General features: G+C 39.9%; 1 protein-coding gene across 1 annotated transcript in view; it reads right to left on the minus strand.

Annotated features, from left to right (window-relative positions):
• Window positions 1-17,593, minus strand: part of IL31RA (interleukin 31 receptor A) — a gene marked incomplete at both ends in the record, with an annotated part of 45,136 nt that overhangs the window by 5,610 nt on the left and 21,933 nt on the right. Inside the window, 6 exons of the mRNA XM_081053621.1 lie at window positions 1,592-1,738; window positions 2,558-2,659; window positions 3,597-3,779; window positions 8,756-8,972; window positions 11,175-11,254; window positions 17,033-17,198. Of these exons, the coding sequence (XP_080909747.1) occupies window positions 1,592-1,738; window positions 2,558-2,659; window positions 3,597-3,779; window positions 8,756-8,972; window positions 11,175-11,254; window positions 17,033-17,198 (895 nt within the window). The remainder of the gene's footprint in view (window positions 1-1,591; window positions 1,739-2,557; window positions 2,660-3,596; window positions 3,780-8,755; window positions 8,973-11,174; window positions 11,255-17,032; window positions 17,199-17,593) is intronic.

The raw sequence follows: 17,593 nt of genomic DNA on the forward strand, positions 1-17,593 counted from the left end.
AAAGACAATACAGGGTAAATCTACATGGCCTTTGGCAATGGTTTCTTAGACATGACACAAAACATGCAAACAACAACAAAATAGATTAAACTGGACTTAATGAAAATTAAAAGCTTTTGTGCATCAAAAGACACTATCAAGAGAGTGAAAAGACAACTCACAGAATAAGAAAAAAAATATATGCAAATTATGTATTTGATAAGGAACTTATATGCAGAATATATTTTTAAAACTCTTAGAACTAAACAACCAAAAGATAACCGAATTTAAAAATGGGCAAAGAGATTGAAAAGATTTTTTCCAAAAATATATACAAAGGGCCAAAAAACACATGCAAAGATGTCTAACATCATTAGTTATTAAGGAAATGCAAATCAAAACCACATTGACGTAGCACTTTGTACCCACTAGGATAGCCATAGTAATTTTTAAAAAATAGAAAATAACAAGTGTTGGTAAGGATGTGGAGAAACTGGAATTTTCATACACTGCTGGTGGGAATGTAAAATGGTGTAGCCACTGTAGAAACAGTTCCTCAATAAGTTAAACTAGAATTACCATATGACCCAGCAATTCCACTCCTAGGTATATACCCCCAAAGAATTAAAAGCAGAGATTCAGACAGATATTTGTACACCAATATTAGCAGCATCATTAATCATAGTAGCCAAAGGGTAGAAAGAACCCAAATATCCATCCACTGATGGATAAACAACATGTCGTGTATCTATACAATAGAATATGATTCAGCCATAAAAAGGAATGAAGTACTGATTCATGCTATAACATGAATAAACTTTGAAACATTATGCTAAGTGAAAGAAGTCAGACACAAAGGCCATATTTTGTATGATTCCATTTATGAAATATCCAGAATTGGTAAATCCATAGAGACCAAAAGCAGTTTTGTGGTTGCCAGGGATTGTGGGAAATGGGCAACGGGAAGTGACTGATTGATGGGTACAGGGTTTCTATTTGGGGTGGAAATAGATAGTGGTGATGGTTGCACAACGTCATAATGTAGTTAATGCCATGAAATCATAGACTTTCAAAAGCTTAAAGGGCTAAATTTTATGTTATATGCATTTTACAATAACAACAACAAAAATAGCTTAAACAGGAATCCAAGCCTAACACAGAAATTAGGGTGTCAGGAGATACTGTAGATTCAAGAAAAAAGTATGACTTAGCAGTGGGCAGTAGGAATCATGGTCAAGTTTCCTGTCTTGCACTGAGGTGAGTGCCACCAAATGCCGTCTGTCCCCACTCCACTCTTTAATCCAAGCATGCTCCACTCTGGTGTAATAGTCAGGAAGCTCCCCAGAGGTGAACCTGTTCATAGCCTGACAAATTATATCAACTCCTCCAGTTCCTACAGGACTCTCAGGTACTGTCACTTCATTCTCATTTGACTCCAAAAATCTCAAGAGGCAGGTGCTCTTGGTTCCATTTTCAGAAAGGTTCAAAGAAGCTATGAGACTCATGCAGTGTTGCAGCACACCAACCATGGGAGATATCCCTATCGCAGCTCTATCCATAGCATCTATTTGGGGTTCTGGGTTTTTTTTAACTTGGCTATAAGCACACTTACAGAATTCCTTTCCATCCTCGGCTTGGTAAAATATGGTATAGTTGCTGATGAAACCGTTTCTCTGTCTTTTGGGAATCTCTTTCCACATGATTGTGACTGTTTTCACGCCAATGTTCTCTGCCTTGGTCACAGGACCTGTTGATGGAACTTTACCAGGAAGGGAAATAAATAACATAATAAACACTGAGTCACACCCCAGCAGATCCTGCCCCCAACAAAGGATCTGGTCAGTACTCAGACTGAAATCAGTATTAGAGGTGGGAGATGGGGGCAGAATAGGGAATTGATGAATCAACTCATTTAGGGACATTGTTTTCTGGAGTCATCCATCTTGAACAGGAAGAGAAGCAGTGTCCACGATCAGAGAAAAAGGACTTTCATATAGACCTCTCACTTTAATTTAGCATCCAATTCCTTCGTTCACATCTGTAATAGCTATTGTCATATAGTTGAAGAGTATGCTTCCATGGGCTACCTTTGAGTGACAAGATATATTTTTCTACTGTTGAATTTGGAAGATACTAACTTCCAAAAGGACAAAAATAAAATCTGAGAAGCTCACCAGTAAAACCCTTACTTATAGCTAGGCAATTAAAAATAATTTTAGCATGTCCAACTTATGATTTACTCTGTAGGGTTCCTAAGGGGTCCTAACTAAATGTTATGTCTGCTTACAGAGCTGTTTGCACTAAGTTTCTTTGTGACATTGGGCAAGTTGTTTCACCTCTCTAAGCCTCAATTTTTCATTTGTGAAATGAGGGGCTTGGACTTGACAATCTCTAATGTCTACCCCCACTTTGAAATTCAATGAATCTATAACCTAACCACCATTGTGTCACACATAGTTTACTGCATGCTAAAGGTGCAGCATGGGTGAGCTCTAAGACTACGGGCATTCACAGACTTGTCTGACTGTTGGACAGGCCCCAGTGTTTCATTCCTCCACAGGACCTTGTCCATACATACTGCCTTCTTCAACATAAGCCTGGATGGAATATGGCTGGCCCACTCGGTCCTGCAGCATTGGATACACAGAGATGTTGTAGCACCAGAAAGGTTTTAATTTATCTGTTAAAAAAAAGGGGGGGAGGGAGAGAGGAGAGAGAGAGATAAAAGCAAGCAGTAAGTACAAAGTATGGTATGCAGAAGGAATACAAGGCTAAGAGTTATGGCCTTAGATTTATGGAATATATTCTATTTCTCTACATTTCCATATCTGGAAAATAAGGAGTTTAGGTTGGAGGGTCTGTAATGTCTATTCCAGTTCTAATATTTTAAAATAATTCTTAGAACTAAATCTGCACCAATCTGATGAAATGACAGAGCCACCCAGGAAGGGAGAAGTAAGAGATCCAGTCTCTTCTCCACCACTGATTTTGTGATATGACTTGGGGATGCTGCACAATAAACTTAATCCTTCTGTCAATAGTACATCACTCTAGAGAACTCAGATACCATGAATTTTAGCTCTTCTGTCTGCCTGCATCCCTGCATAAGTGTAATTCTTCATATGGATGCTGTTAAGTATTAAGCAAAGGTTGGACGGATAGGAATGTGAGGATAAAACCTCACTCATGTGTCTTATAAAGATCAGAGACTTTTTTGAAAAGCAGGTTATTCCCTGTATCCATCACCTGGGAAAGGGGCCTACCTCTGGCACAGGCAACCAGAACTAAAGGGGGTTCCCTGGTGGGACAGATGGAATACAAAACTCGTATGCCTTCCACATGATCAAGATATCTGGGAAGTTTTCTCTGATGGTGGGTGTTAAATAGTGTTTTTCACCTGGAAACATGCCAGATTCCTGGTCTGATACCCATGACTTCCTGTCCCAGCATTATTGCTGGGAAATGCCAAGAAATGTGTCACTTCATTAAGCTTGCCATAGCTTGTCAAATGCTATTAACCACATTCACAGCTGTGAAGCCAAAGTTAAAGATTAAAAACTGATGAAAGTGAAACAGAATCCTACTCAGAAGGACCTTGGGGTGTCCACATTGGCTACCTTGCTGGATTGTCCAGTTCCTGGCCCGAGACACAGATTCCCAGGAAAAGGTGGAGGGCTCTGCATCCAAATCTGGAAACCACTCAACCATCCATGAGTCCACCTCCGGAATGGAGCTTTGCCACTCCACCACTAGCTGGTCCTGAGTGAGGCAGGCCCGCATGTCCTCAATGCACTGAAATGCTGAAAGGAGAGAAAAAGACTGCTTCACAACTACCCAACTCATCCTCCAAATGCACCAACCACATTGGCGTCCATTCATTGCCCAAATCACAAAGAAGGTCAAAGTTCAGGATTTCCATTGCAGTTTCCCTTTGTGGTACTGTTTTCACCCATTTTATTGTATCCCTTCTCTTTACTCCCCATCTTTGATGATTTAGTGCCTTCTTAATCTTTCCTTACCTCCCCCAAATTTACCTGTTTCCAGAAAAGGGTCTCACTAGAGAGGTGATGATTAGAAGACTAACCTTCTACACGTGTCTCTGCAAGTGAAACGGAAAGCAAGCTTGAAACTAAGAATAAATCTCTAAAGGCAGAATCTCAGGCACCAGTAATTCTGTGGCTGGAAAGCTGGAAGATGGTGACCCATAAAGCATACCAGGGAGAGAGTTTCAAATTTCAACTACCTGGGCTGGCCCTACACAACCTGGCTATGGATTCCTTTCCTCAAGGCAGTAAGAATTGTGTCTGTACCACAAAGCATCTAGGTATAGACTAATATGCATATGACAACATTTTCTGCCCACCTAGCAGAAAACTCATGTCTGGAAACAGGTCTCAAGGATTCCTTTAGTAGAAAATTGAACATGTGGCTTCCAATCCAGTCTGGGCATTAATCAGAATTAGAGATCTATCTCATTGAAAATGTTCTGAATATGCCTAAGAGAAGAGAACTATTTGGAGATGCAGTTAGGCGGAGTAGGAGGGCGCAAAGCAGTGGTGCTCAGAATACCAGAGGTGTGGCTCTCCCCTCTCATCCACTCCTCACACCCACAACACACCTGAGCCTTCGACATTGGAATCCACAGAAAGTATGTTTAAATGAACAATGAAAGAAAGTCCAGGATGAGGGCAGAAGAGGAGACAGTGTCCCTCAAAAAACCCCAAAAGCTTTTTGAAGCTGGGCACCTAGGCCAAGTGTAGGGATTTGGTGTGGAGATTGGGGGTTCCAAATCCTGCTGTTTCTAGGCAACAGGAGGGCTGTGTGCATACATAGGAGTCTCTGTTCTTGAAGGACACAGTTTATGGATCCTTTTCCCAAAGTGGGCCTTTATGAGACACTCCAGCTGCTAGTCCTAGAAGCAAGGCTAGGTGACTTGTCAACCTAACAAGGTAGCTCTGAGGAAGAGCAACTGAGGCATGAAGGAAATGTGAAGTTGGACTAGGGGCAGGGGCCAGGGCCAGGAGCACAGAGCCAGGAAATCAACCCGCCAAATCCCTGGGGCTCCTAGTTCCTCCTCCCTGCCCGACACTACTAACAGCCTCTAAGTGCCCTCAGTTTCCATTCCAGACAGGCTGAGAGTCATTACTGGAGCCTCGAGAGCCCTGCCTAGTTTCTTGTGCTCACAGATCCTCTCAGATTTCTTCTTACTGTTTTTGTGTATTTTGTTTGATTAGGATAACTTTGAGATGTGACTTATACTCCAGAGTCCTGTGCAGTGTCCGGCTGGAACAACCATCCCCAACCAAAAGACCTCCTCAATACCACAGAAGGTGACCTTATTGGGAAATCAAGTCATTGCCAATGTAAGTAGTGAAAATGGTGGCCCTTAAACCCATATGACTGGTATCCTTATAAGAAAAGTGGAATTTGGACACAGGCACACAGGAAGCTGTCCATGTGAAGACCTTGGCAAGGGATTGGAGTCATGCTGCCACAAAGAACACGTGGGGCTTCCAGAAGCTGGAAGAAGTAAGGAAGGATCCTCTCCCTAAAGGCTTTTGAGGAATCGTGTCTCTGCCAACACCTTGATTTCAGACTTCCAACCTCCAGAACAATGAGACAATGCATTTCTGGCTTTTGAAGCCACCCAGTCTGTGGCACTTTTTTGGGCAGCCCTGGGAAAACCAAACAGCACTTTGGCTTGGCTTCCTCCCCTTCCCTGGCCTTGCTTCCTCTGTTTTCTTTTCTGGTCTCCCTAGAGGCACTTTCTTAATAAATTACATGCACACAAATCCTGGCCCAAAGACCAGAGTGAGTGTTGGTTTCTAAGCTCACGCTCCATCCCTTTATCAACACTGGTGCTCTGAGGAGCAGGAGTCAGGTGGAAAGAGCCAAATGTGCTGCAGGGACTGAGGGAACAAGCCCAGGTTGAACCACCAGGATGGCAGAAACAGTTCAATTAAGCCATGAGTCAACCTTAAAAGACCAAAGGGCCTAAGCAGCATTAAAGGGTGCTGAAAGAGAAGTTTCCAAATCAACACTGTGCTTAATATAAACTAATATAAACTAATCGCTGGATCATTCAACCAGAACTTTTTGAGCAGTTTCTCAAAATACAACACACCCCCAGGGGTGGTAGGAAATATAGATCCTTCCTGAGGAAAGGTGCTTTGACAATGAACACGGTTAATGTCATGTGACTTGCATGAAGGCAGTCACTCTGGGCCGGTCAAACAGAGCTCTCAGATGGTGCCTCACCTTTGCCAGCTCTCCTAGGCCGATCTCAACTCTATCCCATTTCAGTCGCAACCTCTCACCTCACAAGTGGCCTTGCATTTCCAGGCCCCATCTCAGACCACGTCACAGCTGCCTGTTGCCTAAGGAATCCTAGAATTCAGACGATGTTCAGGCCAGAAAGAACCTGGTGGTGTATCTATTCCTTTCCCTAATTTTAAAGATGGGAAAATAGAGGCCAACAGAGCTGAATAACAGCTCAGCATCACACACCATCTGTGACCAGAATTATAAGTCACTTCATGAATACCAAGTCCAAGCTTTAGGATAAATTATATTGTATAAATTTGGAATCATACAGGCCTGGGCTTGAATTCCACCTGAGAGACCTTGGGCAAATTACTAAGCTTTCCTGAATTTCGGCTTCATCATCTATGAATGGATCTAATAGCATCTACTTCATGGATTATTTCCAGGCTAACATTAGGTTAACCTATGTCATCTTAGCACAATGTGTGACATCTACTAATGGGTAATATGTGATTATTATACTGACTTAATGATTGTTATACTTACAATTATTATCACTGTTCTCTAGTTGACTCCACTTTATTAAACAAAATTCTATAAAACATTACCTTCTTATATGTCTGGGATAGGGGTCTATAAACTTTCTCCGTAAAGAGCCAAATAGCAAATATTTTAGGTTTTGCAAGCCAAATGGTCTCTGTCACAACTACTCAACTCTGCCATTGCTGCACAGAAGGAGACACAGACCATATGTAAACAAATAGGTGTGGTTGTGTACCAATAACAATTTATTTATAAAAACAGGTGTCAGGCCAGGTTTGGTCCACAAGCTGTACTTGCCTTCACCTGGCCTGGGACCATTATAACTGATGATTGCACTGATGCTTCTGACCCAAAGCAAGTACCTTCAGAATTGGGAAAAATGAACAAAAAATTCTATGTAAATTTAGTATAATTTTAGTTAAAGTATATTTTATAGTATTTTTAAAGTTGATAATCCATGTCTAAAAAATTTAATCAATCAGAAATTGTATTAAGAATGACAATAATACTAATTAGCAGTAAACAAAGCATTTTACTTATGCAGTCTCATTTCATCTTCACACACAACAGTTCTATGAGGTACGTATTACTATATGATAGCCCCATTTTACAAGTCACTAAGGTTTAGAGAGGTTAGATAACTTGCCCAAGGTTTATGTATCTAGTGAAAGAGCAAAGATTTGAATCCATGTTTTTATCCCCTACTCTTTACTGCCTCCCACTCCAGGGCTACACCAGGAAGATGAGATTACTAATTAGCAGCAACTCTATTAATGAATGTGTATTAAATGATACATGCATTTGTCAGAAACTTCAGAACCAGGGGTGCTGAATAGGCCGGAACAAAGGACTGTGGGGAATACTATTAAATATCAACTAAAATAATTCCAAGTATAGCTCAAAATACGAAATGTGTATATCTAAGAGTTTTAAAATGAGGCAAGGGAAGAAATGGGCTAAGTTTAAGGAAAAGAGAAAAAAGGGAGCATAGGCAGACAAGTCTAGAGCAAGTAGTGTAAATACTTAAACAAGTCAAGGTCTCAGCAAATAGAAAAATGTGGCAAATTGGAGAGTGCATTCCTATGGTGTATTTCAACAAACGTTTCTGAATGATTTTTTGAGGCAACTGCTCTATGCCTGTTCTAGGTATTGGAAATGGAGGAGGAAGAGTAAAAGGAGGAGGCGAAAAAGGAGGAAAAGGAGAAGATAAAAACAGGTGAAAATCTCTGCCCTCATGGAACTTGCATCCTACTGAGGGAGAGATAGGTAATAAACACAATAAATGAGAAAATCTATAGAATGAGGAATGGTAAGATTTGTAGAGAAAAGCAGGGAAGAGGAAATCTATTGCTTGCAGTTCCTTGAATAAAAGTCAAAGAAGGTATTTTATTCCAAAACAAGATATAGGGTAGGAGTTTGCCGGGGAGCAGTCAAATGTTAAAAACTACTTACTCAAAAGTATAGTGACCAATTTATTGTCAAGTATAGATATTAGAACTTTTCCTAACTTGGTAATCAAATGGAAGGGGGAAATGGAAGAAAACGGAGAGTGAGCAAAGAAGACGGGAGAGTGAGCAAACCAAGGCTGAGGCATGGTCAATACTGAGAGGAAGATTTCCAAGGGGGGTTTCAGTCACTGAGAACAAATGTGGCAGATCTGACAGCTGTATAGGGCTCAACCTAGCATATATTCACTTAGACCAAAACAAATAGAAGCTGCACATAGAACTTCTGGGCTTATGACTTGATATAATATGATTGATGAAGTCTGATTTTCCACACAGTCACTTTACTTCAAGGGGCTTATTAATTACCAGAAGCTTTTGCTCTTCCCACCAGAACCTAAAAAGTGTCTATTACGTTTTCATTTTGACTCAAGTGAAACAGTAACCCTTGAGAGGATATGGACCACTCCTTGGCCAATTGGATGGGGGCAGGCATCTATGTAAGAAGTTTACACTGTACTCACACTTTTCATCAATCGCCGGAATCCTCAGGGTAGCCACTGGGGACTCTCCAAGAGAATTATAAGAAATCGCAGACACCCAATAGGTCTTGTCTTCCAGATACAGTTCAAGTTGCTGTTTAGTGGTGTTCACTGTCACTGTGAGGTTAGTGTTGTTTTCTGGAAAGTACCATATGTTGTAGCCAAGTGTTTTTTCTAGGACTGGGGCTTCTGGTGCCTTCTAAACACAAAGGAAACAAAATTTATTGCCAAAAACAAAAAAGGAAAGGCACTGAGAGGGTGTTAAGTGGTTTGGAGGGATGTGTGGGTAATGTTAACTATTAGCTGCTAACCTACAAGCAGGCAATTAACCTCCTGGGATGAATTACAGACCCGGGGCTGTGACATTAAACCTTCAAGTGCCAGAAGAGGGGATTTGCTAAATGGTCCCTTGGTATCAACCCTTCTAAGTCTAAGTCCATGAGGCTAAACTAGGAGAATGCTTGAGCCAATGTAAGCAAGCCAACCCCATTTCCTTTTGGCTGTATCTTTCTCTTTATCCCACGTGAACAGAATATAAGGTAAAATGTTGAGGCATTCTCTCCGAACCAATCCCAAGTCTGTTCTGGCCCTGGATCACCCCTAGGCTGGAAGCCTCCAAGGATTGGAGAGTAACTGTGCTCCCCTTCTGAGAGGGGAGCTGGCTTCTCTGGACCAGGCACCCTAGGCATCCCAGCTAGGAGAACTAAAACATTCAGGGCTGCTCTATCAGTTCTAAATCCTTGGTGAGAAGCCGAAGATAACTCTAGAGGCTCCAAGCCAGACTCTTCTTTTCAGCCTTGAACTTGAGACCACAAACCAGATGTTTTACATAGGGATCAGAATGCTGAGTATTTTCCAGGAACTATAGGACTTTCCAGTTGTTCACATTCTGTTACTGATAACACACATAGATGGAGCAGAACGACTGAATATAAGGCCAGACAGGACTTTAGAAATCACTTTGTCCCATTACTCTCCTAGTGTGGGAATTTCCTTTACAGCTCCCATGACATAGAAGGTCAGTCAGAAGAGCCTTTTGTCTCTTAAGACACTCATTCTCTTTTTAAAATAACATCTTTATCGAGATACAAGTCACATACTGTAAAATTCATTGTTTTAAAGTATATGGTTCAGTGGCTTTTAGAATATTCACAGTGTTGTGCAATTATCACCACTATCTAATATTAGTTCCTTCTTTTTTAACCAACTCTAATTCTTAGAAAACTCTCCTATTGAGACAAAAGGAAGACCGGTTCCCAGGTGAGGGGAGAAAGGAGGAGGGCACTGCAGTTCATATCCTCTACTTCCCAGGTGGTCTACCTGACCCACTGCAATGTAGCTGATCACAGGTGGGTATGTGCCACTGTTTACTTTCTTTCCCCTCAAATACACTGACACCCTGATTGTGCTTTTCCTTGTCTGTTGCCTCTCCAACTGGAGGGTGTCCCACAGCTCTTGGTGGTGGCGGGGGTGGGGGGGTGGGGCTCGGGTGAAGGGAGAGGAAAAAGTTTGAAGGATACTCCAACACTGAAGTAATTGGGATTGGAATGTCATTTGGAAAAGCCAAATGGAGAAGGGTGACTTCTCCATTTTCAAAAGGATTTTAAACTTGCCTGGACTTTAGCAAGTATGAGATGACATGATAAGTATTTTCTGAGAATTTTGGAAACATACTAAAGAGTTTTGGCATCTCACTTCTTTCCTCCCTTTCTTCCCCTCAACACTCCCATTTTTTTCTCTCCTATTTCCTAGCTGTTTTTTCCTTCTTTATTTGTCCTTTTCCTTTCCTATTTATTCTCTCTGCCTCCTCCTTTTCTGCCCCTTTCCCTACCTTCTTTTATCATCTCCTCTTTCTTCCTCCTCTTCTCTGCATTACCTACCTGACTTCTCCTTTGTTCCTCTCTTCCAGGACTCCACCCTGGAAAGGACCTGGTCTGTTCTTGCACCCCACTATACCAGTACTTAAAAGGATATATGTGCAATATATGTTTGCAGTGACCTGAGGACACATGAGTGAGCTGACCCCAAGTCAGTACTCTTCTCCCCTGTAGGATGTGGGCTGCAGAATTTTACATTGCCTTCTAGTGGCTTCCAGCCAGTGATGATTTTCACCAGAAGGTCAAGGTTCCTTCTACACTTGCACTTTGTACCTGTTCCAAATGTTAATGTTTCAGACCGAAGAATGGGGGGGACATGGTTTCTAGTGCACATTCAGGCCATCTATAAGATGACCTGTAAAGGCTTTCTGAGCAGGGAAACCATTGTGAGATTGGGGCATCATAAAGCCTCTTGGGAAGGAAATCCAGGAGGTTAAAGTTCATTAATCACAGTTCTTTGAAGTGTAAGAGACCAAGGGTTTTCAACAAAAAACAAACAAATAAATAACCCAGAGTGAGGTCACCTTCCACAACAGCTTTACTGTCCTTCTTCCATCCACTTTGGCTGGTCTCAGGACTCTCCACAGATCCGGGCTAAGTGGAGCTGTAGGAATAAGAGTGAGGTGCTCAACTCAGACAGAAGGGAGTTGCAACGGGTGATGGTGAAAATTAACTGGGCTACCTTTTTAGAAAACACAGTTAGGAAGAATTTGCTTAAGGGAACCATCAGGAGTAAGATAGGGAATAGCGGGTTGGCAGCATCACAATGACCGATGGTGTCTTCATTTTGTGGCTGAAGGATTTTGAATCAAGCAAAGATAAAAAAATAAAACTCTTCTTGGATCTGATGACTTAATGTAAGGTAAAAAAAAAAAAGTACACTAGACCCCATCCCCATTGTAATATAATTTATCACTCAATCTGGATTGAAATGTGACATCTCATGTCCTCTAAGATATCCTATCTACATACATTAAAGCTGGAAATGACACAGATAACTGATAAGAAAATATATATTATTTATACCATATCTACTCCCCAAAAGGATGAAACTGCATACTTACCATGTTATAAAATATAAGAAAAAAATTAAAGAAGAAAGAAGCAAAGAGATAATCTTTACTACATTCCTCTCTGAGTTCTAAATTTAATGCTGATCTTCTGGGCAGGAAAAGTGAAAATGAATCATATTGAGTTGCATATTTCTCATGGCCTGATAAAAAAGAAACACAGAATTCATATGAAGAGGTAAATATTTTCTGGCTATGGGCATTGAATTCATAAATGGAATTTATAAGGGGATCCTCTCAAAAAAGACACAGGGAAACATAAAGACCAATGTGTGCAATCATGATTGAGCAAAAGTACAGAAATATGGCATGTGTGATTTAAAATGCAAGGGAATTATTTTGAACTCAATTCATGCATTTCTCCAGTGAACAACACAATCTAAGACAACATAGTTCAAGTGCTAGCTTCTGATGATCTAATCATACAGGATAAAACTTACAAAAATAAGAGGAATTTGCATTTCACTTGATATGTGGACTGTATCTCCTATATCTCTTGTCTCAAGCAAGTTTTGGCAAGGAGTGGATTACTCACAAGTTATGGTTCAATGATCTGACATGCACCTAAAATTTCAAAATGCTAAGCTTTTGATTAAAGAATTGCCCACACACTTTAGACATGAGAGGAAAGCAGAGAAAGTTCTAAAGAACTGTTCAGAAGTCTAGTGACCTGCAATTTGGAGAAGTAAGGAAATGTCTCTAACTGAAGCTGCATTGATGCACTCTGAATCCTTTCTTGAGGAAATCACACGGCTGAAGATAATGTAATTAGATCTGCAAAGAATGGGATGTCACGCAGGCCAAGATCTAAACTATTTTAGTACTGACAGATTGTTTTCAGAATCTTTTTAACTTGTGGTGATAGAGTGTCTTAAAGTGAAATTACTGAACTCCAACTAAAGACAACTTCATAATCTAGAAAAATGTGCTAAGAGGCAATTAAGTAAAACCTGTCTTGTCATCAATGGGGAGTCACATTTCTACAATGACTCTTGCAGAAAATAAAGTGTGGGTAACACAGTCAAACTGTTAGGCCCTGGGTCTCCCAATTAGAGCTATTGTAATTCCGTGTAAGTAAATTGGAATTGTTTAGAATTTACATATGACTTCATCTATGTTCCATTGAGATGTTGTCTTACAAGCTCTTCCAGGAGTTTTCTGATTTCCCAAAGGTCTTTTTTTTTTTTTAATCTGAAGAAAGGACAGCCAGTACTCAACTTTGTCAGAAAGGGAATAAAGGCTGTTTTCAGCTTGTCTACAAACCAATGAGAAGTAAGCAGAGACAGAGTTCTTCCCAGACAACAGCTTTTATACAAGGTTACAAAGTCACTAGACCCTCAAAGGTAACCCACAGAATTGGAAGGACTCTCACTCCATCTCTTACTTGCAGAGTCCCTCTGTTCCAGTTATATGGAAGTGAGACTCTGGGATAATAATATTGAGACCAAGGGAAAAAAATCCAAAGGCAAAATAATGTTCATTACAATCCAGTCCCAAAGGTTCATCTGAAGCATATATAGAGGCAAAAATAAACTGATTATTAAATAATCAATCCTTCCAGTCACTTCATTAGAAATATGAGAAAAATTCTCCTTAGATTTATCCCATAGGCAGCCATTTAGCTTTGGTAGATGGAGATGATGAATGAATTTAACCAGTTATTTTCTTTTTTCACTGAGGCCACTATTATCTGCAGATACGGTTCAAAGACAGTCTTCCCAATATAGCCTTCCCGCAATGCAGCTCTTAGTAAATCCACTGCCTCACTAGCATGTAAGTCTTCTACAATTATCACAGCCAATTTTCCATTAGCCATGAGTTAATAATGGATCGACAATTTAATCAAAGGAGGAAAAGTAATAATTCTGTATTTGTGAAAGAACAAAATTAACATTTTCCAGATCTGCCAAAAAACCTACATATTCAAAGGCATCAATTGTTTGGACCAATATAGTAACAATTTGATGCTATGTTATTTCTATTACAGTCTGGAAATCCCCACCATGCCACCAGTCAGACAGCTCAGACACATACTGGTGCCCTTGCTGAAGACCAACCATAAGAATAGCTAGCTTTTAGCACTGTACTAATCATTGTACATGAATGATCTCATTTAATCGCTCCAGTCCTACAATTAGGAATATCAATATTATTATCTCCATTTCTGAAGCACAAGAAGTGAACCAACTGCACCATAAGTTTTTAAGTAATAAAGCCAGGATTTGAATATGATTATATCTGTGTCATGCTTAAATGTGGGTAAATAACCCTAATAATCAACATGTTGAAATCCAAAATAAAATAGACAGTGCTCCATATTAAACTTAGAATAGAAATTTTCAAGCAATTGGAAAAGGTTTGAGGTGGTATGTGTTAAATAACTGGAATTTCATTGTAAAATAGGGAAACAAATAGTTTATGAATTAGAAAAGGATAAATTAAGATTTCTTAAGGGTAGAGGGGTGTATTCTCATCAATTTCCTCTGGGATCATGAAAAAATGAAGAAAAACTAAAGTGAAAGTTCTCTAGTGGTGACTTTGATAAATTAGTGTTGATTTGATTTAATTAGAAAAGGGTACAGGGAACACCAGTATCTAGTGTTTTGTTACTTCATCTTAGCCAAGCTAGCTGAAATAACAAATCAGCTGAAATGGTAAATCTTGTTTCTGGCAGCAAAATGAGTGGATGAAATTGACATTAGAGGGTGGCCTGACAATGATGAGCTAACTTAAGACACTGACCCATCATGGCACCAATAGGTCACTGAGGAGAAGAGTGACAGCTGCAGGGAGAAGAGCTGTGTAAAACAAGATCACAGATAAAATTTAAAACTTAATCTCCCAGATTGCCTTCTGAAAGGTGTAGCAAAGGAAGAGGACGATTTGCTCAACAATACTCGTGTGTGTCATTCTAATATTTTAAAAGGATGGCTCAGCAAAGACACAGACAACAATAATTAACTACTCTAATAGTTTATGACCATTGGACCCTGTCTTTTCTTTGCAATTTATGTGTTGTTTGATATTTATAAGCTATTATGTTTGTATTCACTGGACACTTTGAGATAATGTCTGTGGAATGTAAATGTGTTCCCAAATATTGTATATAATTTTAATCAAATGTTTACATTAGATCTACAACTTGACTAATTTTGTTTTAACCAAAATTAATTTAAAAATTAATAATTAATAAAAATTTAAAAATAAATAAATTATTTTTATTTATTTAAAATTTATATAGCGCTTACCACTTGTAAGACTTTGTTCTAAGCACTTAAACACATAATGACTTGTAAATATCTATGACTTTTTCCTGTACGGCCACAGCCTGCCATAGAAGACTGGATGCCTGAACGGCATACAGGAATGTTATCTTGGCGTGAGAAGAGCCTTCACTGGCCATCTAGTGCAACTCCCCATGTGCTGCATGAATTTTTATTGTGTAACCACATCCACCAAGGGGTAGAACGGACTAAGCATGAACATCTCCAGTGGGGGATTCAAAATTCCAAAGGCACCAGATTATTTCCAGACATCTAACCTGATGGGCAAATGGGCCAAACATCTGTTAATACTAACCTGGTTTCGTGGGAAACTCAACCAGGATCCAGAGGAATAAACTGTAACAATATGGATGAGGGAGCTCAGAAATTGACCTCAGATATTACCTGAGACCAATGTCAGGCTTTGCTAGAAGGATGAATAATAAAGCCCTGAAATGGTAGCCGGGGGAGGGATCAAGAGAAATTCATTGTCTAAAACCCACATGTCTTACAAACAAATAAGTTTAAAACCTCAGAAAGTTAGAAAGGTCAGCATTTTTACACTTCTTTTGCATAATTCAGAAAAAAATGTGTAGACATCAGCAAGTATTCATCTAATTAGTCATCCATTCATTCACTGTGTTAGACTGAAAAATGAACCCCAAAGATCTAAGTCTGAATCCCTGGAACCCTAAATGTTACCTTACATGGCCAAAGGGAATTTACAGCTATGATTAAGTGAGGATCTTGAGATAGGGAGATTATTTTGGTTTATCCAGGTGGTCCTTAAATGGTATCACAAAGGTGTTTATAATAGGGAGGCAGAAAGATTTGACAGAAAATGAGAAGAAGTAATGTGATGATGGAAGCAGAGATTAGAGTGATATGTTTTGTAGATGGAAGAAGGGGCCACAAACCAAGAAATATAAGCAGCACTAGAATCTCGAAAAGGCAAAATAACACAAAACAAAAAACAAACCACATTCTCCCCTCAGAGTTTCCAAAGGTAAACAACCCTGTTGACACCTTGACTTTAGTCCAGTGAAACTCATTTTGGACTTCTGACTTCAGAACTATCAGAGAGAACAATCTGTGTTGCTTTAAGCCACTAAATTTGTGGTAATTTGTTACAGCCGCCATAGAAAACTCATACATTCCAGCATCTACTGACCATCTAGTGGAGATCAGGTACTGGGCAAGGCTCTTGATTTATAGAGAATGGCAACACATGATGAGTGACTCTGAGCAGTTTATTAACATCTCTAAAACTCAGCTCCCTCAAATCTAAATGGGGGTGAATCTACATATTTTATAGGGCTCTTAGGAGAATTTAAAATAGTAATAGGAAATCTGCCATTTACTGAATGTTTACTGTTGGGTTAAACACATTATTTCATTTAATCTTTAAAATAACACTAAAAAGTACTACTATTAACTCAATTTTACAAATTATATTCCATTACGGGAAAGGGAAATAAATAGTTTCGAAACTGAGGCTTAAAGATGAAGTATCTTTCCTTAATCTTTAGTCACCCACAGCCAGCCTGGGATTTAAGCCAAGTACACAGATTCGAAGTACTGTTCCTAATTACCACACTTCAATCAATGTTTGGTTGGATTCTCTTTCCTTTCCTTGCTGTCATTAAAGGTGAGACCTTTTTGTTTCTCATTAATTATACCTTTATTTATGTTTTAGTAATAGCTCCAGGGTTTACAATATATACCTTAAATTTATCATAGGATATCCTTAAATATTATTCAGCTTCATGTATAGTATAAGACCTTATTCAGAATATTAAAGATGTGATCTTTTGCCCTTGGGGCAAAAAGCTGCTACCATAATTAACACCATCAGAGGATGGCTGGTTTATCCTGTGGGCTCAGGTAGGCGCAGTGAGGGCCCTGAGGAGGGGGAGTGGACAGACACTCCAAACTCTAGGATTGTGGGATTACACAGATTCCCAGATACAGCACTTGACAAAACCCACAAAGGCCATCCCCAGGCCCTAAACCGGATCAGGTAGAAAAGGAATTATGGGACCAGCTTGCCTTCTTCCTCAGTTGTTCCCATTTTTTCTTGGCTCCAGCCACTCCACAACTGTGACTCCTTAGCTGCACATTGCAGAGCTACGACATACTCTGTAGAACCTTGCAGCCCTGTGAGGTTGTATGTTTGCTCACTATTGGTATCTTCTTTGGTGAAATTGACTTCCATCTAAAAGACAGAGATAACTTTGAGCTGGACGGGAGACCACATGCTATGTTCCTATTTTTCTTCCCCAACCCTCTCTTACCTTTTCAGAACTAGTAGCATTATATCTCAAATTTTAAAATACATAATTTTCATAAATAAACCTCCATGCATGCCAGGAGACCATTTGCACCTAAATAGATGTGAGGGACCCCACTGAACCACAATGTTCCCCACTTCCTATTTCTAAGCTTGTGAGGCAGAGATTCCTGCCTCTGGCCTGAATGGGAATGAGCAGAGTCTTGACGTTCTGGAAGATGCAAGATAGAGTTCTAGGACTCAGGGCAACCTGGGCCTCCCTGTAAAATTTGGCAGTGACTCCAACACCTAGAACTAAGGCCTCATGGAACTGTAGGTAA

The sequence above is a fragment of the Rhinolophus hipposideros genome (assembly GCF_964194185.1).
Source record: "Rhinolophus hipposideros genome assembly, chromosome: 7".
Classification (NCBI taxonomy): Eukaryota; Metazoa; Chordata; class Mammalia; order Chiroptera; family Rhinolophidae; genus Rhinolophus; species Rhinolophus hipposideros.